Source organism: Chrysoperla carnea, chromosome 1 (genome assembly GCF_905475395.1).
Source record: "Chrysoperla carnea chromosome 1, inChrCarn1.1, whole genome shotgun sequence".
NCBI classification, from domain to species: domain Eukaryota; kingdom Metazoa; phylum Arthropoda; class Insecta; order Neuroptera; family Chrysopidae; genus Chrysoperla; species Chrysoperla carnea.
This window is the reverse complement of record NC_058337.1, coordinates 100,676,089-100,691,464: the sequence shown is the minus strand read 5'-3', so window position 1 is coordinate 100,691,464 and position 15,376 is coordinate 100,676,089. Positions and strand designations below refer to the sequence as shown.

Below are 15,376 nucleotides of genomic sequence, written 5' to 3'. Positions count from 1 at the left end.
CCCCCTATAGTTTCTTGGAGTCGCGAATAGAAGTACGTTTTAAATGAGAGTAAAATATATTGTTATTAAAATTTATATTGTCAAACAAACCAAATATCTTTATGTTACCGCGGTAACATATTGATAGATTATTTTTTTCTTAACATTTTAACTTTCAACAATCCTATCTTTTACTCTCATTTACACCCAGCATCTGACGCTCTATGCTATGCCAAAAAAATTTACCTATTTATGTCAATTAAATTTCAACATTTTTGTTTTCTTCGAAAAATTGTAGTTGAAAGTTTAAGTTTACGTTTGAACGTTTAATGGTCTTTACAATGGCATCGATAAATGCACAAAGTTGAACCATATCACAGTAACCACATGTTAAAACGATACATATTTGGGAGGTGAAAATGGTTTTTATATACATGGTCATCGCGGTGAGATTTTCCTGTAAATCATTCATAAATTAAGAAATTAGACGGTTGTACAGGATTTGCCTGTAGTTTTTGTTACGTCAAAATATCATTTTTTAAACCAAATATGGCAAAGGAAGTTTTGCTGACTTTTTATATACCTAAATTATAAAGAAAATCTTAAAAACAAGTTCAATTTTTGCTGATATTCTACCCAGTGGAACCAAAATCAAAAAGTGAAACCAGAACCAATGAAATCAGGTATTATGTATGTGTCTTTGAGAAACTCTAGGACAATAATCGAGCCACAATAACTTTTTAGTTTAGATGAATGGAATTTTTTGACAGTAATACATTCAGTACATCAAGAATAAAAATTTATTCAGTAGTTTCTGTAAAAAACTGTAAATCAAAAACGCCGCGTCCAAAATGCCAGCATAATAAATGTTGCAAAGTTTGATTTATGATAAATGCTGTTTTGGACGCCTTCCGACAAAAGATACTCCGATACAACTCGATTTACGGGAAAACGCTGTCACTACGACCATAGATGCTATAAGAAATATTTTTTCCCCCACAACATGTGTCGTTTTAATATGATTGACGAAAGAAATCAGTAAATATACAGACTGAGCAATTTTTGATGCTAAGGTAAATAATACTTCAGATAATACTTTTATCTTTGTTATTATTTCTACGTATTTGCTTACCTTGATCTTCTTCCTTGAGCCTCTGCTGTCTTTCTAAATCCCTGAAATCCTACGGCACTCGCTAATAGAGTGACTACACAGTGTAGTGCTGTAGGCACTACACAATGCGCATTGCCTATTTTCGCATTTCCATTTAGACAAAATTATATTGTAGTTAATATGTTTTAAAAATTCATTCAAGTTTCAATTTTCTCCATAATTTACGAAATTTTTTCCACATTAATTGCTTATGTTCTTTTATAAAAAATTACATCATTTTTGTTTTAAAAAAAATAATGCTACCGTTTGTGCAATTTTTAAAAACATTAAATATAAACTTTGCTGTTTCTTCTAACTTAAGTAACCAAAAGTGTTCCAGTATTAACAATTAAATTAAATTTAAAAAATGTTTTGGAAAAAAGTGTGTATTTGTTTGTTTAACATTAATCTTTTTTTAAGATTGATTAAAATTTAAATTACAGAATTCAAAGGTTTTTACAGTATCGAATGGAAGTAATATTGCACCGCCAACCCCAGAGAAAAAGCAGAAAACAGAATCCACGCAAAGTTCGTTTATAACAATGTAAGTTTTTTATTAATCTAAACATATTTCAATCAAACGTCATCAAAGATCAAGAAACGGAACCCTTATCATTTCGCCATATTTAACCCTTATCATTTCGCCATATTTGTCTGTAACATACATCTTAAAACCCTTATAGATCAACTTTAATTCAATAAATAGCATACCCTTGGTTTGCTCGGCCAGAAAATAATAAAAAGTTTCAATTTCTTCTTATATTCAAATGAACATAGAGCCCGATACAAAGCTCCAAAAGTCACGAGAATATTGGGCTAGATATAAGCTCTCAAAGAAAAAATTAATCTTGGTCTCAAATTTAAAGCCCAGTTTGAGTCCATAACTTTATTTTTATATGGTTTTCGAATGAAAGAGGGGGGGCTAAAATGGTATTGTGCCTCGAGCGCGAGTTAAGCTCGCTCGCCACTGGTCTCCCTTTAAATTTTAAGACATGTGATTTGCAATTTAGAGAAATATGTAACGTCGATAATAGTACTTGATAAATACTTTCAACGAATATTAATTTAAACATGATACGTTAATTAAATAGTTTGAAAACTTACATTTTGTGAAATGTTCTCTTGATAGACCTGTTGATTGCCGGCGGATGACCCGGTAGGATATGGTTTAAACTATATATAATAAGTGTCAAAATTGCTCTTAGACATTTTTCTCTGAGCCCTCCAGTTTTCGAATAAAAAATTCGTAAAATTAGAAAAGACGCGATTTTTACGATTTTATCCCTTAAAAAGTGTATGAAAAAAATCGGAATTTCACTATGTATATAATTTTTATTTGTAGTGCAAAGCTTACTCAACAACATCCCGCAAAAATTTTTGGCCTAATTGTATTTTAAAGTGCTTGATTGTTAATTGTTAAGAGACCCAAAAATAACGATTTTTACCATTCGATGGGATTTTCACCAATCGACTCGAAATAAAGTCAAATTAACAGAAGAGTTCGAAAAATTCTATTTTCACAATGCAACCTCCCAGTATTGGCAATCCGGAGTTACAATGATGAGTCAATTAGTAGATTTCACATTCCTTTTCTATAAATAAATGTTTTTGTATGTTTAGATTCTCAATATGGAATACAACATTGGGAACTTCATTATTAGCAATGGCATGGGGTATACAAATGGCAGGAGTTATTCCTGGAACTATAGCAGTAATTTTACTTGGAGGATTTTGTTTATATACTGCTTATTGTTGTGTACAAGTTAGTCGAGATCATGGTAAGTCTGTCAGTATGATACAATAGCTTCATAGGCACTTATAGATTAATTTTTTATCCATTGTTTCTAGGTGGTGAACTGAAAGCAGTAGAATTACCAACATTATGTCGAACGCTAATTGGCAAAAGCGCACAACACATCGCCGAAAAGCTTAATATAATTGTATTATTGGGTATATCTGTTGTGTTTTGGGTATTAATGTCAAATTTTTTTTATAATTCTGTTCAATTTATTATTATCAAAATTCAAAATACAAATGATTCAAAAAGTATAATAAGTGGTCCGGCGAATGTAATATGTCAAAAAAGCGCCTATTGGAAAAATTCAAGTGAAATAATAGATTTAAATGCGACAAATGTTTATGATTCATCAATTACAGACCATATATGGAATTTATATTCAACTGTTCCTGTGTTTTTGGGAATATTATTGTTCCCAATTTTAAATAGTTCCAATATTACATTTTTTACAAAATTTAACAGTTTAGGTAAATTTAAAAAAAATTATTCAGGTTAAATGCCGCCATCAAATAAATTGTCGGCCAATCGATTGGAAATTAAAGTAGATTAATATTGTTTTTAACTCCAAAATATGTCCCACTTAAGCTTCGCATACACCTGAACTTCAAAACCAAAATGACGATTATTTAAACAACTTCCAATAGCTGACATGGCCAAACCTTTGTACCATTGAGTGGCCGTAATCACAGAGTTGGCGCAAAGACCAAAAAACCCGCAGGCCCGTGTAATTCCAGCCTATCTATATTCTGATAAAATACAAATATTGTTCATTAAAAATCAATAACTGACTGTAGAGAAACTAGAGATTGATTCAAGGTACATTGTACTCTAGATACTATATCTTATCCTCCTATATTTGCTAGTCAAATTATACTTATTTTAATTTTATGCAAAAAATTTATTTGAGGACATGAGAACCAGAGTGGCCTAACTGCAGAAACAAAAGTTTACAGTATTGAGAAAAGAGAATGCGCTCACGCTGTCAAACTTTATAAATTTTCGGGAAGCAAAAATAGATAAATGCTGTCATCTATTGAAAAAATTCAAGAATAAATTTTAGATCACTTTTGTGCTATTACTTTTACCGTTTAGAACAAATTCTAATACAAAGCTCAATATTGAAAAAAATTTTTAGGTACAATAAGTATTTTCTACATTATAATCTTTGTTATCACAAAATCAACAATATGGGGAATTAATTTGAATTTAAATGAAGAGCCGTTTATAAAAAATACATTTACAGCATTAACTGGAATGCTGTCATTAAGTTTTAACATACACAACGTCATTTTATCAATTATAAAAAAGAATCGAAATCAAAAAAAGAATGTAAGTTAAATATATACAATTCGGTTAAAAAATTTTCAGGCAAATGGGTTATAGGGTTTATCGAAGCTACTATACCCCTTATATCAGATATATTCTAATCAAAATTCAAGACACTAGAAAGAAAGAGATGAAACAAGGACCTTCAGAGGAATTCCAAAGAGAAAAATAATATTTCCACCCGGGAAAAACAGGATTATATATCAGGATATCTTCGATTATTTTTTTCAACCAAAAATTTTTTTCATTAACTTTCTCTGTTATCGCATTAAGCAACACCATTAACTGAGTAAGTTTAGCTCAGTGCTCCAATGTAGTATCAAAAAGCTATTATTGATGACCTATTGAAATGTTACGCTACCTCCCGTAATAATATTATTTATAAACAGAAGCTCTTTGAATATTTACGTCCTGATTCTTGTAGAAAAAATATAGTATGATTCTGTCAAGAACAACTAAAAACATTCAATATTAAAATATATTAATCTTTATGTTATTTTTTTACAGGGACGAGATCTTAGCATAGCATATATTTTAATTATAGCTTCGTATTTAATACTTGGTGTTTTATTTTATTCAAGTTTTCCTTTGGCTAAATCTTGTATCGAAGATGTAAGTATAAACAAAAAAAACCAGATATATTTGGGCACCCGCACACTAAGGCTTCAGCAGGCTGGCAACAGATTAACAATTTTGCAGCCAACCGGCGTGGATAACCATACGTGACTGTTTAAGTAGAGAAAAATTGGCAATATATCATTTCATAGTTCAAAATACTTATTGCTACTTTGGTAACTTCATAGAGATTTATTGCAACCAGTCAGTCGGTTTGTTACGATTCTTGGATCTACGATCATTGGTAACTGCTCAGATTGCGATCTGAACACTCGAAAACTTAAAAAACTTAAGGGAGTTGGATGTGGGAGTAGGTCTCAACGCTTGGGTTGTTACGATTTCAAGTTTGACACCCTGCCGGTTCAGCGGTTCAAATTAAGCTCCTTCATATAACTGTTTTTTTAAATTCACTAATTTTTTTAAAGCTAACTTAAGGCTATTGCTTTTAGGCTTTGTATACAAATTTAAGTTTTTTATCCAAAGCTTGGGACTCTAATTACAGGCACTAGAATAATCTGAGGATTCTTGGACAATAAGTTTTCCACTTGTCACGCGAGTACCCAACGTTTCCTTTTTCACTATCCCTTATAACATCTCTCCAGCTAAAAGCTCCCTTAATATATATATATTTTTTATTTCTTTCAGAATATATTAAATAATTTCGAAAAAAATGATCCAATGACATTGTTTGCAAGAATTTTATTACTATTTCAATTAAGTACAATATTTCCTTTAACATTATACATGTTAAGAATAAATGTATTCAGTTTATTTGTTAAAAAAAATAAAGCGCAGGACGTTGAAGTTGATTACACAGAAATAAAATTTCCGCAAAAATGGATTATTTCATTTAATCTTGTTATAGTAATTATATGTATATTAGTTGCATGCTTTTTACCAAGCATTGGATTACTAATCAGGTGAGTACTTTATACAGTCTATTAGAATGACCATACATGATATCGAGGGAAAGGCAAGAGTGGGCAGCTACCGCTTTTGAAAGTTCCCCTGGTGAAAATATTTGATAACAAAAAAGCATCGGTACTCACGAATGTATATCTTGAATTTACTGGCAGGAGGTGCAGACTTGTGGATTACGTAGTTGAATTACAGAGACTAAAAATAAAAGATGGACAAGCAAATTTTTTGTGAGTAGCCACACTAAGCCTTGGTTTGCTGCATAACTTATGCCCACTTCCCTTACTTAATCTTCGACAATTTCACCATATTATCATTTACATTATATAACCCAACCACTGAAATCTCTACACCTTTATTTATTCTACATTTGCCTCACCGTATAGTCTTCTCAGTTCAATGTTATATCTTCCGTGTTTAATTCTTCTATCTCGCACAGACCCATAATTTAACCGAAGAATTTTTCCCAAGATTCCAAATCCGGGCCTGAAGATTCAGGATATATTTATAAAGAATACTTTAATGAATTTTCAAAAACCAAATACGAATTTTTTTTTTACCAAACACGATTCTAGATTTTAACCATAGGGAATAATATACATTGGGTATTTCAATCATTAACCAGTTAACTGTTTATTTTCACTTGTGAATTATGTAAAATATTTGTATTTTTTTATAGGTATATTGGTGCGTTAAGTGGTTTTGTCTATGTATTTACATTACCATCTTTATTAAAAATAGCGTCACTAAAAAAAAGAGCAAAATTAACTAAATTTAAATTAATTCTTTTTATTTGTATTCCAATACTTGGAGCTTGTAATTTATTTTCACAATTTTTTATTTAGTTATTTATTCATCCCACAAACATTATAGGTTTGAAATAAATGATTTTTGAAATGAAATTTTTACGTTGATTTTATTCATTTTAATATTACCTTCTAGGCTCGTACATGAGTTGTGTATTAAAAATCTATCAATTATTATTGTAGAGTTCAAAATAATCCTAGTTACTTTTATATTAAGAAATGTACGCTCATTAATGAATTTTCTGAAAAAAAATATTCTACCGATTGGGCCGATTCTACCTTTTTGGCTCATACTCTAAGACTCGAAGTACTGCCAGGGCAAACGGAAATACAAGATTAACTGTTATACTTTTTATAAAACCATATTTTTCCCCACGAACTGTACAATTTTTTGTTTTCAAGATATGAACGATTTTGTAAGAAGCATCCATATAACTTTAGTTAAATTTTACATTCCTATTTATAAAAGCTTGAGGCAAAGGTCAGTTTTCCGAGAAATTTTATTCTTTTGGACAGCATTAAATTTTTTTAAATAACTAGATAACAAATATAAATTAATATTCAATTTCGATTTAATATAATGTGGAAAGAGAAACTTCTAGTCAATATAGATATTTTAATTAAAATTCTAGAGCCAAACCTACAGTTTCCGAAAATTTTACAAGAATCGAAAATTTCCGTAGTATTTACCGATTAGGTTAGTGATTTATATTGTTTATCTATACAAGGTTATAAGTTGGAAAAGAAGTCTATCTTACGTCTTTTAAATACCATTAGTTTTATAAATATTATCGAAGATAATAAATGAGAACTCTAGGATATATTTCGAAATAAATTTCGATTTTTGCCCCAATTTCCTAGATCAGTTTTTTGTATTTTTAAAATACGTATTTTCGACTACCAAGTAGTCATCATCAGTAAGAATTAGCTAGTGATAACTCTTATTATGAATGTTACTCTTTGCTAATTTGATGGCGGACTACACTCTGAAAATTGGGGCAAAAATCGAAATTTACTACCATTGTTTTATTTATATTATAAGTCGTATTGTTGGCATCCTATTTTAAACAGCAGCTGAAATATTGAAAGAGTTCAAAAGGGCTTGAAATTTTATAGAAAGAAAATCATAGAACAAAAATTCAGTCGAAACCTTAATCAAAAATTATTTTGCTATCATATTACTAAATTTCTAAACTGGGGCTTTTGACGATTGACTTAAATATCACAACCAATTATATGCGAACTTAAAATCATATACAGATGATTCAGAGAAAGATATATTCTATATCTTTTAGTACGATTAAAGTTTGTACTTAAACAAGTCTTTTTTATTAAAATTTTTTTTAATTAACATAATGAAACATAAAATACTTAACCTTAAACATTTCATTGTTTATATATTAATAAAACTATAAGATTCTTGTTTTCTTTTCATTCTGTATAAATTAAGTTTGTTCACTTTTCATTTTAATTTGTAATTTTATTAATTTTTATATTGACTTCTTTAATTTACAACTTACTTTATTAAATTTTACATGAACCGAAGCACACAAATTCTCATGCTTACAAAAATACAAATGACTTATGACTGTTACCTGTTAAATGTAGTAATTTGTTGATTTTATTTTGCAAATTTATTAGTTTTTTAAATTAAAATATGGAATTAAAAAAGTATTAGATGATTTTTCTCGATAATCTCTAAAAATGAATAAATTATTGTTATCCAGCATCTCAGTGGTAAGCTAATCTTAACCGCTAAATCAAAAAGATAATTTTATGTAACATAAAAATTACTTTTATAGTTAAATCAAGTCTATAAAGAAAAAGCAACAGGACCAGTTGAATTAGTAAAAGCATGTTTTGATAGAATTGAAAAAACAGAATGTTTAAATGCATATATAAAAACAACTAAAGATATTGCTAAAAAACAAGCATGTGAAGCAAATAACCGATTTACTACCGGAGAAAGACTAAGTGCTCTAGATGGTGTACCAATTGCAGTCAAAGATAATATCTGTACAGAAGGTATAACAACGACATGTGCTTCGAAAATGCTATTAAATTTTGTACCCACCTACAATGCAACTGTTTATAAAAGATTAAAAGATGCTGGAGCTATTTTAATGGGGAAAACTAATATGGATGAATTTGCAATGGGGTATGTTAAAGAAAGATATACCTAACAAATACGAACGATTTTATCAGAAGAAAATGGAATACATTATGTCCTTTTTAATGCTCAAAATAGAGATAGTTCCTAAAAGGGCCGGATTTATACAAATTACAAAGCACCTAAGTTTCTTCACCTACTTTCTATACTGATTGTTTAATTTACATCTTGGCATAGTACATTTCCCACGAGTATGAGAGACTACGTATGTATACATAGAGTAATGCGTACAAGAAAAATGTGTTATAGACAATATGTCCTTGCTATGAATTGAATGTAGCTTTGATATGCGTTGAGTTGTACACAGACATACAGCAGCAATCGTACAGCTAAAAGGGAACCGAATCCAAAACACTTGCATGAAACGTATAACACCTCTTTCTTGTATGCTTTGCTTAACGTATGTACTCTGTCATGCCTGTGGGAGCTGCCTATGTCAAGATATAAATTAAACACATGGTATAATAAAATACATATAGGTACCTAAAATTTGAACGGAAGAGAAAAATAAAAGCTCTTGTAGAATCATTTCAGAAAATGTTTTTATGTTGTTAAAAATATTAAAATGTCTATATTACAGGAGTAGTACAATTCAATCATTTTTTGGGCCTTCCAAAAATCCATACGGCGAAACATTCGACGATGATAATTTTTATATCACCGGTGGAAGTAGTGGAGGATCAGCAGTTGCAGTTGCAACGGGATCATGTTTCGCAGCTATAGGTTCAGATACAGGTGGTTCAGTACGTAATCCTGCATCACATTGTGGAGTAGTTGGTTTAAAACCAACATATGGTGTTATATCCAGATATGGTTTAATACCATTGGCTGAATCTTTAGACACTGTTGGAATATTTACAAGAACTATCAATGATTGTGTTATTGTTTTTAATCATATTGCTGGTCCGGATGATCTTGATTCAACAGCACGTAAACGAATAGATTTACCAATTAGATTACCGACTAAACCAAATTTGAACGGATTAAAAATTGGTATACCTAGAGAATTTCAAAGCACGCATTTAATGAATGAAGTTAAACAAACTTGGGATGATGTAGCAAAAATTTTAAAGGATCAAGGTGCCGAAGTTTCTGAGGTAAAAGCGTTATCCTCAGCTTCTTTATTTTTTTTTCTTTTTTTAATCGTCAATTTTGCGTTTCTTAAGTTGGGTTAGATAAATTTTAATGAGTCTGTCTACAAAATTTTAATTTTAAAAATTTTAAGTATGTTTTGGCCCGCTCAAGTGTGCCTATACTCAAAAAAACAATGCCACGCCACGTAATGCAGAAGTGGTTGCTTATTTTAAGAGATTGTTTTCGAGATAACGTTCTCAACCATAAAGCTTTTTTCAGATTTAAAAATTTGAAATTGATGTTCCACATATTATTGTTTTTGATAAAATAAGGTTTCAAAATGCCCCCCTAGTCCTAGGATCATAATAATAATAAACTTTTAATATTTTAAGGTATCTATTCCAAATGTAATACTTTCACAAATGTGTTACAACGTAGTCAACTGTTGTGCAATAAGTAGTAATATGGCACGCTACGATGGTATTAGGTATGGTCATCGTGCTGAAAATGCTGAAAATTCAATTGAAGAATTGTATGCAAAAACAAGAACAGAAGCATTTAACGACGTGGTCAAATCAAGAATCATAGCTGGCAACTACTTTTTATTAAATGAGTAATTCATTTATATATTTTACATTATTTTATTGATTAGGCCCTACCATTCATTGTCTGATCGGTGCACAAAAAAGTTTAAACCTATCACAAATTGTTAAACATTAAGGCAATTAATTGTAGAAAGCTTTACTTTGTGGAACTCCATAATTAGGATTTTGAAGAAATAAAACTACTAATTTTCAAAACTGCGAAAATTCAATGTTAGATGAAACATGTCAACATATTTAAAAATATTAAAATACTAAAAAATATAGTGGACTAGCAAAGAAAATTATAAGTTTTATTTCTTCAAAATCTAAACATTATGCCTTTAGAGTCTGAAAGGAATAATCGATCCTCTTTCTAGTAAGAGTGAATACTGACTCAATAATTAAAAAAGTGAAAACGAACAATTGGCTGAGTTAATTGTTGAAATATCCTGTATAGAAAGTGTTGAATATCATTGCTTGGCATTATTTTTAATAACAACTTACAATTATGGTGGCTTTCGGACCCAATTGACCTATATGTTGCTCATTTACGAACTCGAACTCACTTTTTACATCCTGAGCACGAAATAAAATTTTCCGCTTGATATTTCTTCGTTTTGTAGTTATTGTGATGACGGGCGGGCGACGGACAAACAAAAATGGACTAAGTGATTTTATGAAAACCTATAACAAAATTTTTTTCGTAGCATCAATATTTTTAAGCGTTACAAACTTGGGCTTAAATTAGTATATCTTGATTTATATACAGGGTAAAAAAAGTTACAAAGAACAAAAGTTACTTAAAGTGATCATTTACATGTAATTTAAGCTTGAATGAAAGAATAAATTTAAGCCTATTCTTTTAGGCTTTTAAGCTAGAAATTTTATCAAAATTTTTCCGGTAACTTCCAACGAATTTTTTTTCCAATTTTTTGAAAAATTTCTGAAGAACTTTGTATTTTTCCCATGTAAATTGTTCGTTCAAAAAATTTTAGTTGAAGAATTTTTTTTGGGGATAAATGCGCGTTTTTAAGGGGGTCTATTCTCCAGAGAAATCATCATTATCAACGAGTGACTTTTCTATAAGAATATGTATTTTGCTCAAACTTTCCAATTTTTATTATTTCCATTACACACGTTTTCACTTGCCTAAAAAATAAATCTAGTCGTCAATTTTTTTTCTTTTTTTAGAAATTATGAAAAATATTACGTGCAAGCAACGCGATTACGACGATTAATTGCAAATGATTTTGATCAAGTATTTGAAAATGTGCACATGATGCTAACACCAACTAATCTTTCAACAGCACCATCGGTGAAAGAATTTTTACTACATGATGATCGATCGCGAACTGCAATGGAAGACGTATATACGCTGTCTGCAAACTTAGTTGGTGAGTTATAATAATAAAAACCCATCTTAAATGTATCTTCACCGCTTATGCCCTTCTGAATGTGTATCATTTGAAAAGTATTGATTAATAAGTGAGGTGCATTAAATCCTAACCTCGAAACATGCAACGTTTTACAAAAAACATTGTAGGAAGTTAAAACTCTCCATTAAATTACTCTTTTTCTTAGACCCTTCTTCAAACTGAACCGATTTTGAAGCCTTCGCTTATTGTTTAAAACAAACCCCAACATAGCTAAGAACACTCCCCATTAAATTAACTTTCAAACGAAACCAAAAAATCCAAATCGGTTCATCCGTTTAGGCGCTACATGCCACAAACAGATACACACACACACAGAGGTCAAACTTATAACATCTGCTTTTTTGGTTTGGGTGTTAAAAATCAAGTATATCATGTGTGAAGACCTTTTTTTATTTTTTTCTCCTCCCCTCTAGCGGTAGAAATTGTTCTTCAAATTTAAATGAAATCATCCTCGAAGTGTAAGTCACTAAAAATTTATAATTTCTCAAAAAAGTCATTTCTAATTTTTTTGTAATCGTTTCTCCTCCTCTAGCGAAAATTGCTTAAAAATCCTACAGGGCATATTTCGAGTGACACCAAATTTCCGTTTGTAGTTGCCGGTTTAGAATGTTAATAGACCTTTTTCACATTTTTTTACTTTGTTTTAAATGAAAGTAAATCTTTACTCGACCTATATTTTCATAAAAAAATATCAAAAAGCATTTCTGTTTTTCATGAAAAAGGTCTATTATAATATGTAGGTGTAGAAATCACAAATGGTTATTAAAACAACAACTATATGTATATAAATTTTTTTTATTAATTGTAGGCGTTCCTGCTTTATCTATACCAATAAAACTTTCTAAAGATAAACTTCCTATCAGTATACAACTTATCGGACCCAATTGCAGCGAACGTGCTTTATTTTCAGTTGCAAAAGTTATTGAAGGAATTGTTAAATTCCCTCTACAATGTTTAGATAACAGATATTTATAAAAATAAAATAAAAATAAAAAAAATATTTATTTAATAAATTTAGTTTTTTTCAATCTTCACCAGCCGGTACCGCATCTTCTAATTTACGTATAAATTTCACCCTTAATTCTGTATTCGCATCACCTTTAAGTTGATCCTGTAAAATAAAATATGCAATGCAATGAATGCGTTTAAGGATGTACGAACACCAAGGCAATTTAGAATAAAAAGCATGCATTTTTTACACTCACTGTTTACCCGTGTGGGCTCAAATTAAGTTAAATACAAACTGTTAAAAAAGAAACTACGAAATCCATCAATCGTAGCGTGTACTTTGACATAAATGGGTTCGACATAATTACGATTAGCTAATTCATTCTGATAGAATTTGAAACAAAAATCTAAATTTATTATGGAAAACTGTCTCAAAATAATAAACAATTTAGGCAGGGGTGGATTTACGAATTTGCCGCCCATAGGCCAGCATCAAAGTGCCACCCTTTTTATAAACAAAAATCTGTTTTATTTATTTGGAAATTGAAAAATATTTAATATAATAAATGAAATAACTTTTTAATCATAAGTAAGGTTTACAAAACAAAAAAACAATTCATTTTTCAATTATTTCAATGTACATTTTTACGCCGGACTTTTTCAACAGCAAATGTACCGATGATTTTGTTCAGATCAACTTGTAGCAAAGTTTCAACTTCAATACACATTATAGCCAAAGAATTTAGTCTGTTCTCTTTCATCGTGGAACGCAAATAAGTTTTGATACGTTTCAAGCATGAAAATGAACGTTACGCAGTACAATTTGTTATTGCAATGCAAGTAAACATTCTAACAGCGATATCGATCATCGGATACATCTGGTGCAAGTTATGTTCGTGCAACCATTTGCCTAGTGAAACAGGATTGGTTGGTTTCACTTTTGGATCGAGAGTTGCGAAGTGAGACTTCAGATGTAGCGAAACGTTCTAAAACTTCCAGGATAGTGACATTCGAGAACATAGTGATTATATATAGTTTAAGTGAAGTGGCGACTTGTTCAAATGATTGTTTCACGCAAATTGACTAAAATTGAAAAAAATTCACATTTTTATTAAACAAAAAAAATTTTAATAATTGAAACGAATTTTTTGCTACTCCAGTTTTTATTGCCTCCGTAGGTACAGGCCTTCTTTACCTACGCATAAATCCGCCCCTGAAAATAGGGTATTTTAACAACTCTGAAATATACGTTATTAATGATAATATTCTTTGCCCTAAGTCTCAGCATGGTTAAGTATTACATTTTTAAACTCGGTCGTTAACAAGGCGTAAAACTTAATCAAAGGTTGATTCCTTTTAACATGACTGATTCGATAGATTTTAGATATTCGATCACCGTTTAGAAAAATGAGTCCCCATTTCTTGTACGATGGATAAACGAGAGTAATTGACGAAGTTTATAATTTATTAAAATAAACTAAGTTTACTGGCCATTGACACTTAGACTATTTTGTACATACTTGTGAAATCCAACATTGAACTTCTAGTTGAACCATTTCCAAAGCACCCCGAATAGCTCCACATAATACACCACAATATTTTAAGGTTGTCCTCAACTCATCCGGTAATTCAACTAAATCAGTTAATGGATTTGAATCAATTGTGATTGCAAATTCGTCCCCCGCAGGACTCCATCCACCAATACCTACAGATATACCCAAATACATATGAAAAGCCGTTTGTATTTTATCAGCTGTATCACGTAAATCTAAACATCGACCACTTCCACTCTTTGCAAGAAAATCTTCAATCAATCTGACACCCATATTATATCCTATACGATCTAATTGTCGATTCACATCGTCAACATTTTCATAATCTTTTACAATTTGTGCAACTAATGTCCCATAAGTAAGTGTCACTAGTTCCGAATTCTATTAAATTTTCTAAATTAGTATATTTACAACAACAAAAAATTGATTAGCTGTAATACTTACGACTTTTTTCATATCAAATTTCGACCCTTGTCGAGACATTTTTATCTAATTTAATTAGTTCTTTTATTTATTCTTATATTGTGTGATTATTAAAATCTTTTTAATTTATATGATTTACTTTGCTTGAAGAACATTCTTTTCAAATTTAAAATATTCAAATTCATTCAAGTACGCATGACAACGTGGTTTTTTTAAAATCATTTTTCATCGAACGCAACAATATGGGGGAGTTTAAGAAAACAAGTTTATTGAAAAATGTGAGTAAAAGGTATGTATATTACATTATTGATAAATATATTATGTGAAAGGTAGAGTGGTGACTAGCCCAGTCGCCTCCGATTACAGAGTACCTCGGTTCGCATCTAGCATTGTCCCAATTAATATTGATATACCGAGATAAAGTCGTTTTTTTCCATAATTTTCACGAGAACCAAAAGCGACAAATATGTAAGAGAGGGGGATATGTATATTTTATGTTATTTTAATACCCACCCTCTCTCTGACAGAAGAGTGATTTATGACATAAGTAGGAAAGTGGGACTAACATAATTAATTAATTTTTTTTTTTTTTTTTT

At 30.2% G+C, this 15,376-nt stretch overlaps 2 protein-coding genes across 2 annotated transcripts; one reads left to right on the top strand and one right to left on the bottom strand.

Annotated features, from left to right (window-relative positions):
• The first annotated feature begins 8,204 nt into the window (after window positions 1-8,204).
• LOC123297187 (glutamyl-tRNA(Gln) amidotransferase subunit A, mitochondrial) lies at window positions 8,205-12,863 on the top strand. Its single transcript, XM_044878803.1, has 6 exons — window positions 8,205-8,329; window positions 8,395-8,750; window positions 9,343-9,859; window positions 10,229-10,449; window positions 11,612-11,814; window positions 12,665-12,863. The coding sequence occupies exons 1-6, from the start codon at window positions 8,297-8,299 to the stop codon at window positions 12,829-12,831; spliced, it is 1,497 nt and encodes a 498-aa protein (XP_044734738.1). The 5' UTR covers window positions 8,205-8,296; the 3' UTR covers window positions 12,832-12,863.
• On the bottom strand, window positions 12,632-14,861 carry LOC123297203 (trafficking protein particle complex subunit 3). The gene is made up of 3 exons (XM_044878804.1): window positions 14,802-14,861; window positions 14,325-14,738; window positions 12,632-12,967 (listed from the first exon to the last, which is right to left on the bottom strand). The coding sequence occupies exons 1-3, from the start codon at window positions 14,838-14,840 to the stop codon at window positions 12,881-12,883; spliced, it is 540 nt and encodes a 179-aa protein (XP_044734739.1). The 5' UTR covers window positions 14,841-14,861; the 3' UTR covers window positions 12,632-12,880.
• Window positions 14,862-15,376: the final 515 nt, after the last annotated feature.